The 17,785-nt window shown below is 43.5% G+C and overlaps 1 protein-coding gene across 1 annotated transcript in view; it reads left to right on the top strand.

The window, feature by feature from the left end:
- Positions 1-17,785, top strand: part of Fam194c (family with sequence similarity 149 member C) — a 63,946-nt gene that overhangs the window by 3,568 nt on the left and 42,593 nt on the right. Inside the window, 5 exon segments of the mRNA XM_085686739.2 lie at positions 5,210-5,333; positions 10,185-11,016; positions 12,071-12,211; positions 16,756-16,872; positions 17,586-17,594. Coding sequence (XP_085542865.1) covers positions 10,542-11,016; positions 12,071-12,211; positions 16,756-16,872; positions 17,586-17,594 — 742 coding nt within the window. The 5' untranslated portion in view covers positions 5,210-5,333; positions 10,185-10,541.

The raw sequence follows: 17,785 nt of genomic DNA, 5'->3' as shown, positions 1-17,785 counted from the left end.
GTGGGGGGGTAGGAGCTATGCCCTCATTGGAGGAGGTATGTCACTGAGGTGGGTTTTGAGAGCTTAAAGACTCCGGCCACTATTTGAGTTTGTTGTCTGCTTGTGGCTTGAGGTTTGAAATTGAAGCTCTAAGATGTTCCTGCTCCCATGCCTACCTGCTGTGCTTCCCATTGTGATGTGATGCTTATCTCTCTGGAGCCTTTAACCCAAATAAACCCTTCCCTTCATAAGCTGTTTATCATGGAGTTATTTCACAGCAAAGGAAAAGTAACAGGTTGGTACCAGGAGTAGGGTATTGCTGTGACAGACCTGACCATGCTGTCTTTTGGAGGAATGTGGGAAACTTTGAAGCTTTAGACTAGAAAAGCATTCGAACACTGTTAGCAGACCTTAATGGGCCACCTTAGTTGGAGCTTGGAAAACAGCAGTGCTGAGAGCTATGTAGATGGTGGAAGCCTAATTCAATAGGTTTCAGGGGGGAACAATATTAACAAGTGTGCAAGATTGTTATCTTGGTAAAACTGTGACTCCTGTCCTAAGAACTTGCTTGAGACTAAATTTAAAAGCAGTGGACTTTGCCATAGGAGATTAAGACCTCCTCATATTGACTCTGTTGCATAGTTAGTAATCTTATGCAGTGAAAAAGAACAAATAGAATAGGAAGAAATATAAAATGTAATTTCAAGAGAAAAAGAACTCCAGGAAATTGTTGCAGCCAAATCTTGTGCTGAAAGAGATAGGGAAATTAAAGAGAGGTCTGATCTATAGTAAAATAAAGGGAAGAGTGCCCTCAGGGAGAGACCCTATCTAGCTAAACTTCCAGCTTGTGAAAAGAAAAGGTCTAGGGAATTTTCTGAACCTAGAAAGGAACAGTAAACAAAAGTGCAGCAAGTGTGACTCAGTGGGGCCCAGGGTTCATCCAGACCTGGCAGCTGAACTTGGCAATACTGCCTATATGGTGCTGGTTCTAGAGTCATAAAGGATATACTAGTTAAGAAGTTGTGGAATCTTCCTCTGTGGTTTCAGAGAGCTGCCGAAGTCAGGCATTTGAAGGGGAGTCCCTATATGGAAGCCCTGAAAAGCCACTGTGTGAAGCTGTGGAAGTGAAGCTTGTGTTGCATTGGAGACCCCAGTATGTTGTGAGGCATCTGTCAAAGGGAGAACAAAGGAAGTGGGACCAGTCTGAGAGGCATGCAGCAGAGCTGAAGATAGGAAACCATATAAGCTCTTTGATATTAGGCATGGAGCTACAGGATTTGGAGTTTGCCCTGCTGAGTTTTGGTCTTGCTTGGTCTAGTATTTTCTCCCTATACCCCCAGTCATCCTATTTGAAATAGTAATGTATGTCTATGCCATTGTATTTTGGATGTATATAATTTGCTTTTTTATTTCATAGGAGGTTACAGTAAAAAGATTGCCTTAAGTCTCAGAAGAAATTTTGCATTTTTTAATACATTTTTAATTGATATTTATTGAGCTCTACATTTTTTTCTGCTCCCCTCCCTGTCTCTCCCCTCTCCCTTCTATCCCCCCCTGTAACATGAGGGGGCCGGGCCTGCTTGTTGGGGGTTTTCTGTCCTGCCCGACCCCCCAAGCTGTTTAGTCCCAGAGAAAAATCACACTGAGATCTCTATAAGTTATAAAGCTGATTGGCCCATTAGGTCAGGCTACTTATTAGCTAACTCTCTCATCTTGATTAACCCATTTTTCTGATCTATGTTAGCCATGTGGCTCAGTACCTTTTTCAGCTGGGGCAGCTCACATCCTGCTGCTTCGGTGATCTGGGCAGGAGTGGGGGAATCAGCTTCCTCCTCCCTAGAATTCCTCCTGCTCTCCTTGCATCATTTCCACTTCCTGTCTGGGTTTCCCACCTACACCTCCTGCCTGGTCAATCAGCATTTATTTAAAACATGATTGACAGCATGATTGACAGAATACAGACAATTCTCCCGTACCACTTCCCCCCCCTTTAAAAAAAAAAAAACAAAGGAAAATATCCATAGTCCATGTTTTTGGGAATGTGGGTGTAGTATTCCAGGCTACTTCCTGCTGGTTGGGGGCGCTGATAATTTTATGGGGACCTAAAGAAAATTTAGAGTTATGATCAAGTCCTGACTGAAGTATCTTGTGAGTCTTGATCATCTCAGGCAGCAGTCTTGAACCTGTTCTGGATGAAGAACTCAGACATCTGGGCCATCTGTTCCTACTGGAGATTGCTCAGGTGGTCTCCCTTGGTCAAAGATGATTTTTCTTAACTCTGAATAAATCCAGAGCCTCTCATTTTCTGTGGAAACAAAAGCAAAATCTCTTCTCCAAAGTAATATACCTTTTGACTTCAATTTTGAAGCCAAGGTATTTTCAAAATACCTATCTTGGATTAATTCTGCAGTATTTATAAGCAAATATCTTTTAGCAGCTGTTGCTCCTTCCTCAGCATTCAAACGATTTAAAGAGAGCATAATAGCATACAGTATCGAGATTCTCTGTATATTTTCCATTTTTTATGCAGCTTTATTTTAACCTCTGTTTCTTTTATCTTTACTTTTATCCTTTGGCTTTTTGAGACAGGTTCTCTGTATATCTTTGACCTGGAATTCTCTCTATAAACCAGGCTATCCTTGAACTCCCAGAGATCTGTCTGTCTCTGCCTCCCCAGTGCTGGGATTAAAGGTGTGTACCACCACACCCAACTACTCTCTTTTTTTCTTTTAAGGCTTTAAACCTTTTTTTTTCAAGTATGCATATATTTTTAACACACTGTAAACCATTTAGAGGTTTTCTTACTCTTTGAATCTCTCCTTACTGTATATCTCTTCTTTTTTTGACCACATGGGTCTTTAATTTGGTAAGGATTATGGAGAAGACAACACTCAAAAGCTTATATGGCGTTTCAAGGTCCTTGCCAGGAAGCAAGCTGCAACGTTGTATCCATAGTCCCGACTGCCTGTTTGAAAGAGTCAGAGTTTTCCCTGGCAGGCCGGCCCAGAAAGCCAGCATTTTAAAACAGCGCAGCTTTTTTCCTGCTACAGCTGAAAACTGAAATGCTTTACTCTAGTCTTTACCAAGCATTCCCAGGCTTTCTGTAGATTCAATTATCCACGTTGGCGCCATTATGTAACATGAGGGGCTGTTTGTTTGTTGGGGGTTTTTGTCCTGCCCAGTTGTTACACTCCCCCAAGGTCCCCATGTTCCCAATTTACTCAGGAGATCTTGTCTTTTTTCTACTTTCTACTTCCCATGTAGGTTATATCTATGTAAGTATCTCTTAGTGTCTGCATTGTTGTCTAAGATTGTGGTTTGTAGGCTAGCTTTCTTTGCTTTATGTTTAAAAACCACCTATGAGTGAGTACATGTGATAATTGTCTTTCTGTGTCTGATTACCTCACTCAAAATAATGTTTCCTAGCTCCATCCAGTTTCCTGCAAAATTCAAGCTGTCGTTATTTTTTTCTGCTGTGTAGTACTCCATTGTGTAAATGTACCACATTTTCCTTATTCATTCTTCAGTTGGTGGGGGGCATTTAAGCATTTAGGTTGTTTCCAGGTTCTGGCTGTGACAAACAAAGATGGCTCCCAGGACTGAATTTGCTCCTGGCTTCTGCTCCCAGTGGAGCTTGTTTCCTCAGGCCCTCTCTTTCCTAGGTGTCTTGTTCCACACCTGTGGAATTTGTTGCCCAAGGTGGAGTTCCTTGCCTCAGGGCAATTTTGGCCTAGGTTACCGGTTTTGACCTGTATCTGTAAATCCTGGTCTGGATTCCCTCCTGTAGAAGTCCCTGGGTTGGAATTGGACCTGGAAAGGTTTCTGGTTCCAGTTGGTCTACTGCCTCAGAGGTCCCAGGCTCGGGTGCTCCTGAACCCGCAGAGGACCTGCTTACGTCCTCACAGGTCCCAGACTCATGCTTGGACCCGCGGGGGTTCCAGGTTCTTGCCTATTCCCTTTCATGTCCCAGACCAATGCCCGAACCCACAGAGGTCCTGGATCAGGCCTACTCTCTCTGAGGTCCCAGACTCACGCATGACCCCCGCTGAGATCTCTGGTTCCTGCCTATTCCCTCGGAGGACCCAGGTTTACTCATGCCCAGACTGGCAGAGGTCCTGGCTCAGGCCTAGTTCCTGGGATGTCATAGACTCTCACCCAGACCCACCCGGGTATTGTCTTAGGTCTACTCCCTTGAAGGTCCCGGATTCACATCAGGACCCTTAACAGTCTCTGGCTCACTCACTCAGCAGTTACTCCCCTGTATCTGTTCCGGTGGAGATCGTTGACTCTGGATCTGGTCGCTGGCTCAATCCTGATCCACCTGTGTCCTGGCACTGGGTTTGCTTCTGGCTTCTGCTCCTGGTGGAGCTTGTTCTCTCTCTGTCCTAGGTAGTCGGTTCAGTCCCACTCCAGTTCCGGTGAAACTGAACTTTTTAAACAGTGCTGTGACTAAAGACTGCAGGGCTTTGTAAGTTGTACTAAATATATTTTGCACTATGATATGGCCATGATACTATGGGGGCCAGGGAGTGAAATGTGGTAGTTTTGAACAGTGTATTCTCTGTATTCTCAGGCATTTGAATACTTTGTCCCTAGTTTATGGCACTGTTGGGGGTGGGGGATGTGGCTTACGAGGATATCATCATTGAGACAGGTTTCGAGAGCTTAAAGACTTGTACCATTTTCAGATTGCTCTCTGCTTGCTGCTTGAAGTTTGAAATGTGGTCTCTCAGCTGTTCCTACCACCATGTCTTCCTGCTGCCATGTTTCCCCATTGTGATGGTAATGCTGATCCCTCTGGAACCATAAGCCCTTCCTTCCATAGCTTGTCTTGGTTACGATATTTTGTCACAATAGAAACGTAGATATACAGAAGAATTTGCACATTCTTCTGAAGTGTGATTCCTATTGAAGGCAGTTTCGTTTCATTCTTCCTTTTGGCATTGAGGTTCTCCAAAGCTCAATCCTGGAAGAGTGAGTGGCAGAATAAAATTAGACAAGAGAGTGGAGTGACCCAAAATGGCTACTTCTCAGAAATAATATTTGATGGCAAGAATAGAGGTGTGAATGAAGAAGTAGCTTTTAGACACTAGGAGCAAACACAAAAGGGTCATTTTTCTATGTGGGAGAAATTTGGCAAAAGGATGGTATGGGGTCCTACAATATTATCAGTAGTCTAGGTTCTATTGTTCTGTATAATTACCCCTAGCTCATGGCTTCCCTCTTCAAGGTAACTTCATGGTTCAAAATGACTGCTGGGAATACTCCTATCTCATCCCTTCCAGGCAAGACATATGAGAAGGGCAGTGAGTGACTAAAAGGTGTGTGTTCTATAAAGACAGCCTCCTTTACAGGTAAGTCTCAAGGTCCTCTACTCAACAGCTTCATATTCATCTTAGAGATAGACTTAGTAAGACACTTTTTAAGGCAAATTTTGAGGAGATGTAGTATGTTATCTGTGCATTTAATTAAAATAACATTTCTTTTAAAATTGTTTCTTAGATCTGAATAGATATGTTTCCAATTATATAAAATACCTGGTAAGCATATGAAAAGTGCTTAGCATCTCTAGACACATGGGATTGTAAATCAAATCACTACCTTCATACCTACTGTGATGATACCAGAATCAAAACAATAGTGATAAGATTTGTCTACAAGGAATGTAGAAATTGGGACCTTTGTACCATTGCTGGTGACTGTGAAGTAGGGTTGTTGCTTTGCTAAAGCCTGGAGTTCTTCAGAAAAATAAACATTGAGCACTGGAGAGATGGTGCAGTCAATAAAGTGCCTGCTGTGCAATCTTGGAGACCTGGGTTCTGAGCCCCAGCATGCGGTGAAGGAGTAAATGGAGGTGGAGAGAGACAAAGGCCAGTCCAGCCAATCAGTGAGCTCTAGTTTTAGAGAAAGACACTCATAAAAAAAAAAAAAGACAAAAGTGAAATGGAGAATGGTCAAGAAAGTCACTAAAAACTAACCTGTAGCTTCCATTTACACACACACACACACACACATGCACATGTACCCTTCCACACATGTAACACACCCCACTCCACCCTCAGAAATATACGAGCTAGTAAGAGGACTCAGCGGGTAAAGTGCTTCTTGTGCAACCCTGGGTAACTTAAGTTGAGCTCTTTGAATCCATGTAAAACTAGAAGGTGAGGGTCAACTACATACAGTTATTCTCTGACCTTCATACACATGCACCAACAATGATAAAATGAAAAACAAGATCTGGTGGTGTTTTTTATTTTGTGTATGAGTATTTTGTTTTCATATATGTTAATTTACCATCTGCATGAGTGGTGCCCTTAAGGCCAGAGGAGGGCTTCAAATCTGGAACCAGAGTTATAGACAGTTGTGATCCACCATGTTGGTGGTGGGAATTGAACCTGGGTCCTCTGGAAGAGCAGCCAGTGCTCTTAACCACTGAACCATTTCTCCAGCCCCATGACACCTGCCTTTAATTCCAGCACTCAGGAGGCAGAGACAAGTGGATCTCTGGGAGTACTGAGGGCAGCCTGGTCTACATCATTTCAGGCAAACCAGAGCTATAGTGAGACTGTTTCAACAAACAAGCAACAGTAAAACCCAAAAAGTAATGAAGTATTTGTGCATGCTGTTACATGGGTGGACTTTTAAAATTTGTTTTGTGTATGAGTGTTTTGTATGCATGTATGTCTATGCACTGTGTGTACAGTGCCTGAAGAGGCCATTAGAGGGGCGTTAGATTCCCCGGGTCGGGAGTTACAGATCATTGTGAGCTACCATGTGAGTTCTGAGAACCTGGGTCACTCTGAACTGCTAACCCATGTCTCCAGGTCATAACTATTTTTTTTTCTTTGAGACAGGGTTTCTTTCTGTAACCTTGACTTTCCTGAAACTTGATCTGTAGACCAAGCTAGCCTTGAACTCAGAAATCTGCCTGCCTCTGCTTCTCAAGTGCTGGAACTAAGGCATGTGCCATCATGCATGGCCCATCACAGATAAACTTTAAAAACATCATGGCAAACAAAACAACCATCACAAAGGAGCACGCATATTTATGCTTTTATTTCTTCTTTGAGAATTTCATACATGCATATAATGTATTGTGACCTTATCCACACACACCCATTCTTTCCTACTACCCCTCCAAAATCCGCTAATCTTTTCACCTGGTAACTTCTTGTCTCTTCTTTCCTTTTTTTTTTTAAAGCCTATTATATTGACTACCTTCCAGTTTCTGTGACAAATACCATGACTATAAGCAACTTACAGAAGCAAGAATTTACTACTTTGGCTCACTGTTCCAGAGGGAAAGCCTGTAATGTCCAAGAAGGCATGGCATGGTGGCAGGAACAGGAAGCTAACTGTTTACAACTTTATTTACTCACCCAAAGCAGAGACAGAAAGTTAGATTGGGAAGTGAGGCAAGGCTAAAAACCCTCAAGGCTAACTCCGGTGATATAAGTCAGCAAGCCTGCATCTCCTTACAGGCTCCCAAAACTTCCCCCAGAATAGTGCCACCAATCTAGGACCAAGTGTTCAAATATGTGAGCCTGAGACATTTCTCATTTAAACCACCATGCCCACCAAGTCCAATTAGTGTTTCTGTTATGTGCATGGGTGTGGGTTCATCAACTGGTACTTGGGAACCATATTCTCAAACAAACATTACTTCTTCCTCCAATAACCATCAAGTACCAATTGGGGTAGGAAGGACCACATAATTCATAATTCCCTTTATATTAAATGTCCAGAACAGGCAAATATGGGCTACTAGGAGATAACTCAATTGATACCTTGCTGACTGTGCAAGCATGAAGGCCTGGGTTTGACCTCCAGTACTATATTTACTGTGCAGTAATTCCAGTGCTAGGGAGAAACAGATTTCTGGGGCTCATTGATCATCTGGTCTATCCTATAAGTGACTCCCAGGTTCTAGTAAGAGACCCTGTCTAAAAAGAAACAAGGTGTGTGACTCTTGAGAAACAATATCTAGTCTCCACATTCTTCTTCTTTTTTTGTGTGTGTGGGGGGGTGGGTGGTTGAGACAGGGTTTCTCTGTCACTTTGGATCCTGTCCTGGAACTAGCTCTATAGACTAACCTCCAACTCAGAGAGATCCACATGCCTCTGCCTCCCAAGTGCTGGGATTAAAGGCGTGTGCCACCACTGCTTAGCATTCTTGTACAAGCATGCACATATATCTGCACATACATATGTATATAAACATACATTTCAAAAAAAGAGGCAAATCTGGGACTGGAGAGAAGTCTCAGTGGTTAACATTTGCTGCTCTTCCAGTGAACCCAAGATCAGTTTACAGCACCCAAGAAAGGCAGCTCACAACTTGTCTATAACTTCAGTTCCAAGGAGATCCCATGCCTCTGGCCTCTGCAGGCACCTGCACTAATGTATATGTACCCACATGTGGATGTACATACCTATACCTTATTAAAATCATTTAAAAAATCTTAAAAACAGGTCAGTCTATATACACAGGCTAGATGAAGTTGTTTGGGATAAGCAAAATGGGAGTGATCACAAATATACTTGTTTAGGAGATGAACTGCTCTAAAATTCAATAATATTGGCTGCATTTCTGAATATACAACACATAAATGTTCATTTTACAAAAACTGAGGCACACAATGTGGGGTTTATAGTTCTGCCTGCTCTTTTATCTATATGCATGGCATATCTTCATAATTAATATCAAGTGATAGGAACTAATTAAGAGTATGGGAGAGAAGTTTCCCAAACAGTTAGCATTGCAAGGATTTCAGGGATTGCTTAGTCATGTTTTCTTCATTTCAGTCCTGAGTGAAGGAAGAGGAGGAGGTGGAGGAGGAAAAAAAGGAGGGTGGGATGGTGAGGGTGACAGGGGAAGAAATATCATCATCATCTGCCCTGTACAGTTAGGGTCAGACCTCTCTGACTTGCTGCCCTAATCCCTGAGATTCTGAGTGGCGTCTTTGTTCTGTGGACTGACCATTCCAGAATAAATCTATTTTCTGAGTCTGTGAAGCTGAGAAATGGCAGTGCTAGAGATCAGCAGATAGACACAGGAAGCCACTTTGTCTTCAAGCCTGTAGAATATTAGGAACTTTGTCCTATGGGACTCTTGCTGTTTGGGAACTTTGTTCCTGATAGATGGGCAAAGATAGATCAAAGGCCAGGGAGAAGTGGTATAGTGTTTGCAAAAGTCTTCATGCTTTGACTCTAGGGACAGATATGTCCCAGTCTAGAGCTCTGGTTCCTCTTCAGCAAGTTAGGAGAGAGAACAGTCTCCTCACCACAGGTTGTACACAGCTAGTGAGCATGGACCTCTGCAAGCACTTCAGGTGTGTGCCCGAGGAGCTGTCCTGGAATGCTCCTGGAACGTGGGGTGGGCCCCAAGGTCAGAGCTTGAAAAGGAGAAGAGGATTGCCTGTGTGGGAAAGTGGGAAAGGGATGACTGGACAGCTGCACTCGCCAGATGCAGCCAGCAGCCCACCCTCTGCTCTTGTGGCTGACATTGCAAGCATACTAGATTGGCGTCCAGATAGATGGTAGAGATAAGCCAGCACGGTAAGGAGAAGCTAGAAATGCTACAGATGGGCAGTCCCATGTGTTGCCCTCCTGTAGAAGTTCACATCCTCATGAAGGCCTCAGAAATAAACAGGCATTATTGGGCATTGTTCTTGTTCAGCGTAAGATCTGAAAGAGGATTTATGTTTTCATATGTTATCTAAACCCAACCCCCTGCCCCCCAGTGCTTATTTGAGCATTGAGACTCCTTAAGCATCTCTTTTAAAGAAGGAAAATGCTCCCCACAATCCCTAATGTTAGGGTATGCATTTTTCACACTATAACATCTCCACAGTTGTGTTACATCTTCCAGCCAATGGTATCTTTCTAACAGTGCATTTTCCAATTGTTGATGTCCTAGACTTGGTGGAATGTGATCTGTGCTATAAGATACTGAATTGTGGGGTTGCATTGTCCTTCATGCTCTGTCTCTGGTCTAGACTGTACATGTTGATTAATCGGATACCCAGCCCAGGTTTGTGACCAGAAGCTCTCATGTCCCTTGTTTCTGGAAAGAACCAATGGCATCCTTTAATTTTTTTCAAACTTTTTTTAGTAGACCACAGGCAGATCTTCTGTCCTCAGGTTGCTAACTAACAAAAGTATGGTGAGATTTTCCTCCTTGTCCTGTCCCTTTTGTCCATCTAGGTACTCAGTTTCTGTGGCCCTCTCTGGAACCTCTCTGGGCCCATCCTTGGCAGCAGGCCTTTTCCAGTCTAACTCACCCACATTGCTGTTCCTGGGAAGATGAGGGAAGGGAACAATACTTTATTCTAGCATGGAAGAAGGACAAGCAACTTTCTTATCCTTCTGAGACAGAAACTGCTGGCTTGATGACCTGTGAGGGCTAGTTCTGCATGTACACTCCATCTTTTCTCAAAGCTTCTCTGTAGGTAAGAGCTGACCCTACACACTTCACTTCTCAGACCGCAGAGTCTTTACAGCTGAAGGTCCCTCTCCTCTGAGATGGACAATACCACCTAGCAGTATGCTTGCCCAGGCAACATGAACCAGGGCAAAAGTAACCGAGAACTGTTCCTACAATACTCAGCCACAGCCCCCAAACTGCTGGCCCACGTCTCCAAACTCCTCATTGTCTGCCGAAACTCAGGCATTGCCATCCCAAAAGGCATCAGGAATATCTTTGAGTTCACCTGGGAGGAACTCATCTGTGACCCTGCAGTGCCCACCCCATCTGAAATCCAGGATCTGGTGATCAGCTTTGGAACTCCTACAGTGGTGCTTACAGAGGTGATCCCAGTGCAGGTCCCCTTGCAGAAGAAGCCACCCCCTCCACCCCCACCCCCACCAGTACTGCTGACAACTTCCAGCAGGGGCAAGCCCTCGACCCCCACTCCTGCCTCTGCTCGACTGGTGCCCACTGGTCAAGAAACCCTGCATAAGTTCCAGCGGCAATCCATCCACCTGCTGACAGAGCTGCTTTCCCTGAAGATGAAGGCCATGGTGGAGTCTGCCTCTGGTAAGGCTGTTCACAGATTCCCTTCCCCTCTGTTTCTGAATAGGTACATGTGTGTCTGTGTGTGTACACATGCATAACATCTACCCCAACAGGTATGAGTTGTATGTGTGTGGTATCTGTGCACATGCATAACATATACCCCAACAGGTATAAGTTGAGCATCCACAATCCAGAATCTAAAATACTCTGCAGTCTGAGGATGTTGAATGCTCACATAATGCCACAGAACATTCCACAGCTGACAGTGCACGGTGATTCGCATTTAAGACGATCTTCAGTCTGCATACAGGGTGCACATGAAACATCAGAAAATTCCATGTCTAAGTCCCATCCCCAGATATCTCCATATGTAAAGGAAGATATTCCCAAATCCCAGTCTCCCTCAAAGTCCCTCACTCTTTTAGCTCAAGCCCTGGGTTAAGGGATACTTAACCTATATAAGTATGCACTAGAAATGGGAGTGGTGGCCTTGGGCGTGCTGCAAGAACCATGCTTCCCTCTTCCGTGCCAAGTACTCTCCTTTTGCCTTCTTTGTTTCTCCCACTTTCCTCCCAGTCATCCATCTCGAGTGCCCATCCAAAAGTTAGCAGTGTTGGCAATGAGACATTAGAGACACTGAAGGGAGCATTTGGGATGATGATACAGAGGTGGAAAGAGCTGCATTGGAGAGAAGAGACGTAGAATTTATGAATCAAGAGCCTGGTCCACCCAATGCCAAGAAAATTCTGAGCCCAGTGCCTCCAAACTGAGGGCATTATTCCAGGGATGGGGAAAACCTAAGAGAGTGTCAACAGAAGTCTCTTGGAGGCCTCAGTGCTCAGCTGTGGGCAGGCAAGCAGGGAGACTGGGAGTAAAGTACTGCCTGCTGGATCCTGAGCTCTCTGCTCAATCCAGTGTACATGTCAGGAGCGCCTCAGCTTTACATCAGGAATGAGTCCACCTTTTTCTGGGCCTTCCTAGTCTTCCACTATTTCCTGGGCTATTTGCAAAGGTCTTTTCTGGAAGAGTCATCCTTGCCAGGAAGAAAACACTTTGTCTTTGTTCATTCCTTCAGCAGGTGCCAATCCTCTGGACATCACCAAGCGCTTTGTGGAGGCCAGCCAGCTTCTCCATCTCAATGCCAAGGAGATGGCCTTTGACTGTCTGACTGGCACTGTCGGAAAAAGCTGCTTTAGTTCAGCACAGCTGGGGAAAGGTGGGTACCCTCCCGCAGGGGAAATATGCAAACAGAGCCAACAAGAAGGTGCTAGGAAGGTAAAAGCTATAGTTGAAAGGCCAAAGCTCCCAAGAGCTGAGGTGGCTGTGGAGTAGCAGGAGCCCTAGACCCCAGCTGCTAGCAGGGACGACTCGCACACCTCTGGTGGAGGGCAGCCTAATTTTTTGTTGGTAGAAATGTCTACACCTCCCAACTCACCATGTAACTCCTCTTTCTAGTTCTAGAGTATGCTTCTCAAGAGTCAAGCTTCTAAAATTTTCAGTCTGTTGCACACCAGCCCTTCAGTACATATGGTAAATATGTCGTAGCAATGAAGTCATGACTCAGATTGCTGTCAGTTCTGACGTTTTATATCTGAGCTCACCTGTTCATGGCATATGGGAATCAGCTCCCATCTGCTGGCCACAACTTAGTCCTTACATACAAGCAGTCCTACAGGAATGTTTATCACAGAACCATTTGGAAAGGGAGAAAGATTAGAAACAGCTGTCGATCAATGGTGATGAATAAATTATGGTCCATGCAGATACTGTTTCATAGTGAGCATCAAAAAAGAACAAATCAAGCTGGGCACATAATGCATACCTCTCGTCCTGAGGCAAGAGAATTAGGAGTTCAAGATCATTCTCAGTTACCTAATGAGTTCTAGGCCAGTTTGGGCTACATGAGACCCTGTACCCCAAAGCAACTCAGCAGTGTAGGTAATTCTTAAAAAATATCATCTGGCAAAAGAAGGTATGAAAGGATGTGTTTGTGGTGATTTATTTAATAGTTTAATATAAGCAAAGAGATGTTTTTTATGAATATCACAAAATATGGCTGAACAGGAGGAGAAACATTAGAGGAGGTGATCTTTGGAGATATGGAAGTAAGGGAGCAAGATCTGCAATATCACAATTCACTCGGGTCAGCAGTTCAATGTTTGTAATCTGTTTTCATTTCACCTCTTTACCTGTGTGCCTGAAGAGAACAGCTAAGCTCTGCCGACCTTCTTAGCAAATATCAAGTGCACTAAACTGTAAAGTGACAACACTGCCATGTTGCTCATTTGATCCCAGTACTTAGGAAAGTTTGTACCTAATACCAACATCACCCTGAATATGCACAGCAAACACCATTGTTCTTTCTACATCTGTGAGTTTGAACGTTTTAGATTTCACACATGAGTGAGCTCTTGCAGGATTTATCTTTTGTGCCTGGTTTATTTCACTTAGCATAATGCCCTCTAAACTTCTCTATCTTGGTGTAAATGGTAGGATTCCATTACATTGTCAGACCAAACACTGTCCTACTCTGTATGTGTATCACATTCTTTTTATTTGTTCACCCACTGATGGATACTCAGGCTGATCCCATTTGACTGTTGGAAATTATGCTGCAGTGAACACAAGTATACAAGTATCTCTTTTATGGTCCTGACTTCATTTCCTTTAAATTACCTGCAAGTGGGGTTGCCATACAGTAGTTATATTTATAAGTTTTATTTGACACAGGGTCTTGCTATGTAGCATTACCTTGTAATTTTCCCGCCTTAGATTTTCAAGTGCTGTGGTCACAGCTGTGCTGCTCCACACAGCAGTTTTAGCTCTTCAGAGAGTCTTTATTGTGGTTATGTTCAGTTACAGTGCTACCACAGTTACAAAACTCTTTCCTCCATGCCCTCATTAGCATTATTATTGTTTTTATTTTTGTTTATTATTATTATTTTGTTGCTTTTGTGACAGGATTTTTCTGTGTAGCCTTGGCTTGTTCTGGAACGTTCTCTACAGACCAGGTTGTCCTCAAACTCACAAAGATCATCCTGCCTCTGCCTCCTGAGTCTGAGATTAAAGGCATGTGCCACCACCACCTAGCTATTGTTTTTTTTATTTTTGATAAAAGTCACAAAATGATATTTTATTGTGACTTTGATTTATAGTCTTCTGATGATTAATAACTTAAAACATCTTTTTATATATTGTTGGCCATTTGTATGTCTTTGGCAAATATCCATTCTGATTTTTTTTCAATCAACATCCCCCTGTGATGTTTTATATCTTTAGTTTGGTTTTATACACTAGTGTTCATTTGAATGCTTAGCAGTACTGTCATTAGACCTCAGAACAAATCTTATACCTGTGCTCTGTCGCCTGAGGAGTCAGCCACCATTTCACTACTCCCTGCCACCGAGTCAGTGACTTTATCAAGCTCCCCTGATGATTAGAGGTTAAATACCTGATAATGATAGACACATCAAGAGTAAATCGGTTAAATAGTAAAAATTCCAGATCTAGGAAAAAGCATAGGATTTCATGGAGGTTAGTGAAAGTAATGTAGGGAGTCCTTGAAAACTGTGGTGGGACTAAGAGGTGATGAAGAAGTTCCAGGACAGCCAGGCCTGCACAGAGATCTTACAGCAGGAAAAGATGCCAGAACCATGGAAAAGCTCCCCCTCCCCCATCATGGAAGTCACTCAGAAATCTCGCACTGGTTAACACTTGGCGCAGATATTTATCTCTCTCACTTTAAAAATTTTATTGATTGCTATTGTATATGTGTGCATGATGTGTACATGTGAGGTAAAAGCACAGCTCTATGTAGAATTTGGTCCCCTCTTTCATCGTTAGACAGGTTCTGGGGATTGACTCAGCTCATCAGGCTTTCAAAGTGGTTTTATCTACTGAGCTATCTCCCTAGACTGAGAAAGTCTTCTCTTTTAAAAAGCTCTGAGGATCTTTTTGCAGGGGGAGGGGGACAGGTAGGTGGTCAAAATAGTCAAATATAGTGGAAGGAATGGTCCATTTATTTCTTCTGGGAAGGCTTTCATTTGACTTAGGATTTTAATTAACTAGATTTCCTAATGCATTAAGTTCAAAGTTTGATAGTTTGTTGCAAAATTTGTGTTTTTATGGGATGCATTCTAGTAAATTTGCCTGGCGTGGCTCCTTAAACATACCCTTTGCTAAGGAGACGTTTTCCTGGTAGTACGACTGCTTTCTGCTTGTCTTCCTGTCATGACACCTGCCCTCCTGACTTGTCACAGACTAACTCAGGGCTGCTCCTTTATTCTCCTTTGACAGTGACATTGCTGAGTAAAAAAATCCAAAAAGAAAACACTCTTGTTATCTTGGTTCATGCATATATGTTTTGATAGTATTGTCATTGTCTCTCAGTTTCTGTTACATGTCAACTGAAGATGTTTGCCTGGGTGGCAGTATGGTTTGCAGCATGTGCCATGTGAGTGGGGATAGACTCCAACACTCACATTCCATATTTATCTCAGAGCTTAGCTTTACACGCTTTTTGCTTCTACTTCTATATGCAACTGTATTTTTCATTCTGTTGCATTGGTTAAGACTAATTTCCTAGGTGAGAGATTACTGGGGCAGAGGATTACAGTCTATACAGCTTTCTACATGACTTTTCTCTACATGGACAGATTGACCATTAGCTCTTACCCATTTTTCTCATTTGTGCTAGAGTAGAAGGTGCTGAAAACTGTTTTAATTTTAATAGCTGAAGCATTAGCAAAAGTGATTGTTGTTTTGCTCCTCCAGGGTGGAGGCTCTGTTTATAGTCTTTGTTTACTTAATGAGGTTGGGTTTACCATTTTCTTTATGAATTTGAGTGTGTTGAATGAATTTCTGAGCGTTTTCCAACATGGTTTTATGCCCAACCAGTGACGTAACTGTTTATGGGGAAAGAACCAGTGAATGAGGCCATGGGTTTCATATACGATTGTAAGTAAGAGTGCAGATATTCTATAGAGATCATTTGTGCTCTTCCCTTTGGCGCTCAGACTACTGGTACAATGAACCCAAAGAAATGGAATTTCCCCAGGAGCCTCATGCTTGGGAAGGAAAAAGACTTGAGTCTTGTTGCCAATCAGTGGGAAAACTTGTCTCCAAGAAAGAGATTTCACACAGGACAGACAACTTGTAGGTCATAGCTCAGAATCAGTGCTTTGTCAGTGTTGGACAAGCCTACACCTTGGGCAGGATTACTTGGTGATACATAATTCTTGTCCTCTATTATAATACATAATTCTTGTCCTCTATTTAAACCTAAGACTCATGTATCAGATGGTGGCACGGAAGACAGTGTGATGCTGTGGGACTGAGAGGCTGTTCAAAGAACATCTGATTCCCATGCGTTAGATAATGGGAGTGCCCACTCTCATCCCTTGCTCCCTACTGCCTAGATTTGTCCACACCTAGTGCCAAACTGACATGTGCACTTGCCTTTTGAAGAATTTTCCCTGTGCTTTCTTTCTGCTCCTTATGTAAGTGTGAGAGACTCTTCACCCTGAAGAGGCTGGGGCAGAGAGACCTGTAAAGGGAGCCTTAAGATGTTGCTTACTTATTGTGTTCTTGCGTTTATGTCTAGAAGTCTCTCCTCAGAAGACTTCCTGGTTGGTTTATGACTATAGGTAACTTTGCAATATCTGGCCCACCATCTTGTTTGAACAAGAAAACTATATTACATTTTTGTAATTTAGGTAAAATTGTAAGAGATTCTAAAGAAAATTCATTCTTCTTCTCTAGACTCCCCAATGAACATCTCTGCCATGGGAGTGAACACGCCCTACCAGCTGGTCTACCAGACTTCCACAGCCTGCCTGAGCTTCTCCCTCTCCACAGTAAAGGAAGGCAAGAAGAAAGGTGAGAAAGGAAATAATGTTTTCAGCCAGACACACACACTCTCTCTGTGCCTGTTTCTCTGGTGGGGAGAGTACACACCCTCTATCCTTGATGATGGTGGATTGGGAGGAGAAATGAATGACTAGATCAGCATCTAACCTGTGCAGTTGGTAGCATGGTTAGGTCTCATGTCTGCTAGAAGGATACTCAACTCGCCGAGATTCAGCAGCCTGTGACACAGATCCTTATAAGCCCTCCAGAGCTGCAGCACCTCCAGTCAGTGCAATCAGAATTGAATTCCATTCCAGTGTGTGTCCCCCATGCAATTAAGTCCTTCAACCAAGGTAGCATCCAAATCTGATGCCTGTGAATAAGACAGCTCTGTTCAGCCACACGGTCAGTGGAGAAATAGTGATCTTTGTGTCCCAAACTTAGCAGGCTCCAGTTCTGTGTTCTAGAGGGGCTACGATGCAAAACCACAGAAGACTCCCCTGCCCTGTTGAGAAAGGCCCACATAGAAAGGAAGAGAACCTTAGGGCAAATAACAGGTGAGAGAAAGCAGCTCCAAGGGGAGGGTATGGTGGAGAGGGGCCTGCTGGGAATAAGAGAGACCTCAGGACCTTCCACCCACCCTACCAACTATGATGACAGCATGAATGAGACAGACAGGTAGGGGAGGAGTGGATAGTGAAGGAGGGCAGGGTTGGTTCACATTGCCCCTTTGATTCCCACAGACACTGGAGGTAAGACTGGAAGTTGAGAAGCTTGAAGCCAAGTCTTCACCCGTCCTGGCTGCCTGTGTGACTTGTCTTCTCATGCTTCACCCTCCTTGGTAAAAGAGAACTGGTTACAAGGGCCTATGGAAGCATCAGCATTAAGCCCCACTTCATTGCTGTTGTTACTGTTCATTACTGTGTTCCTCAGTCTCTGATGT

Source organism: Myodes glareolus, chromosome 3, assembly GCF_982192425.1.
Source record: "Myodes glareolus chromosome 3, mMyoGla1.1, whole genome shotgun sequence".
NCBI lineage: Eukaryota > Metazoa > Chordata > Mammalia > Rodentia > Cricetidae > Myodes > Myodes glareolus.
Note: the sequence above shows the minus strand (reverse complement) of the source record. Positions and strands in the feature narration are given on the sequence as shown.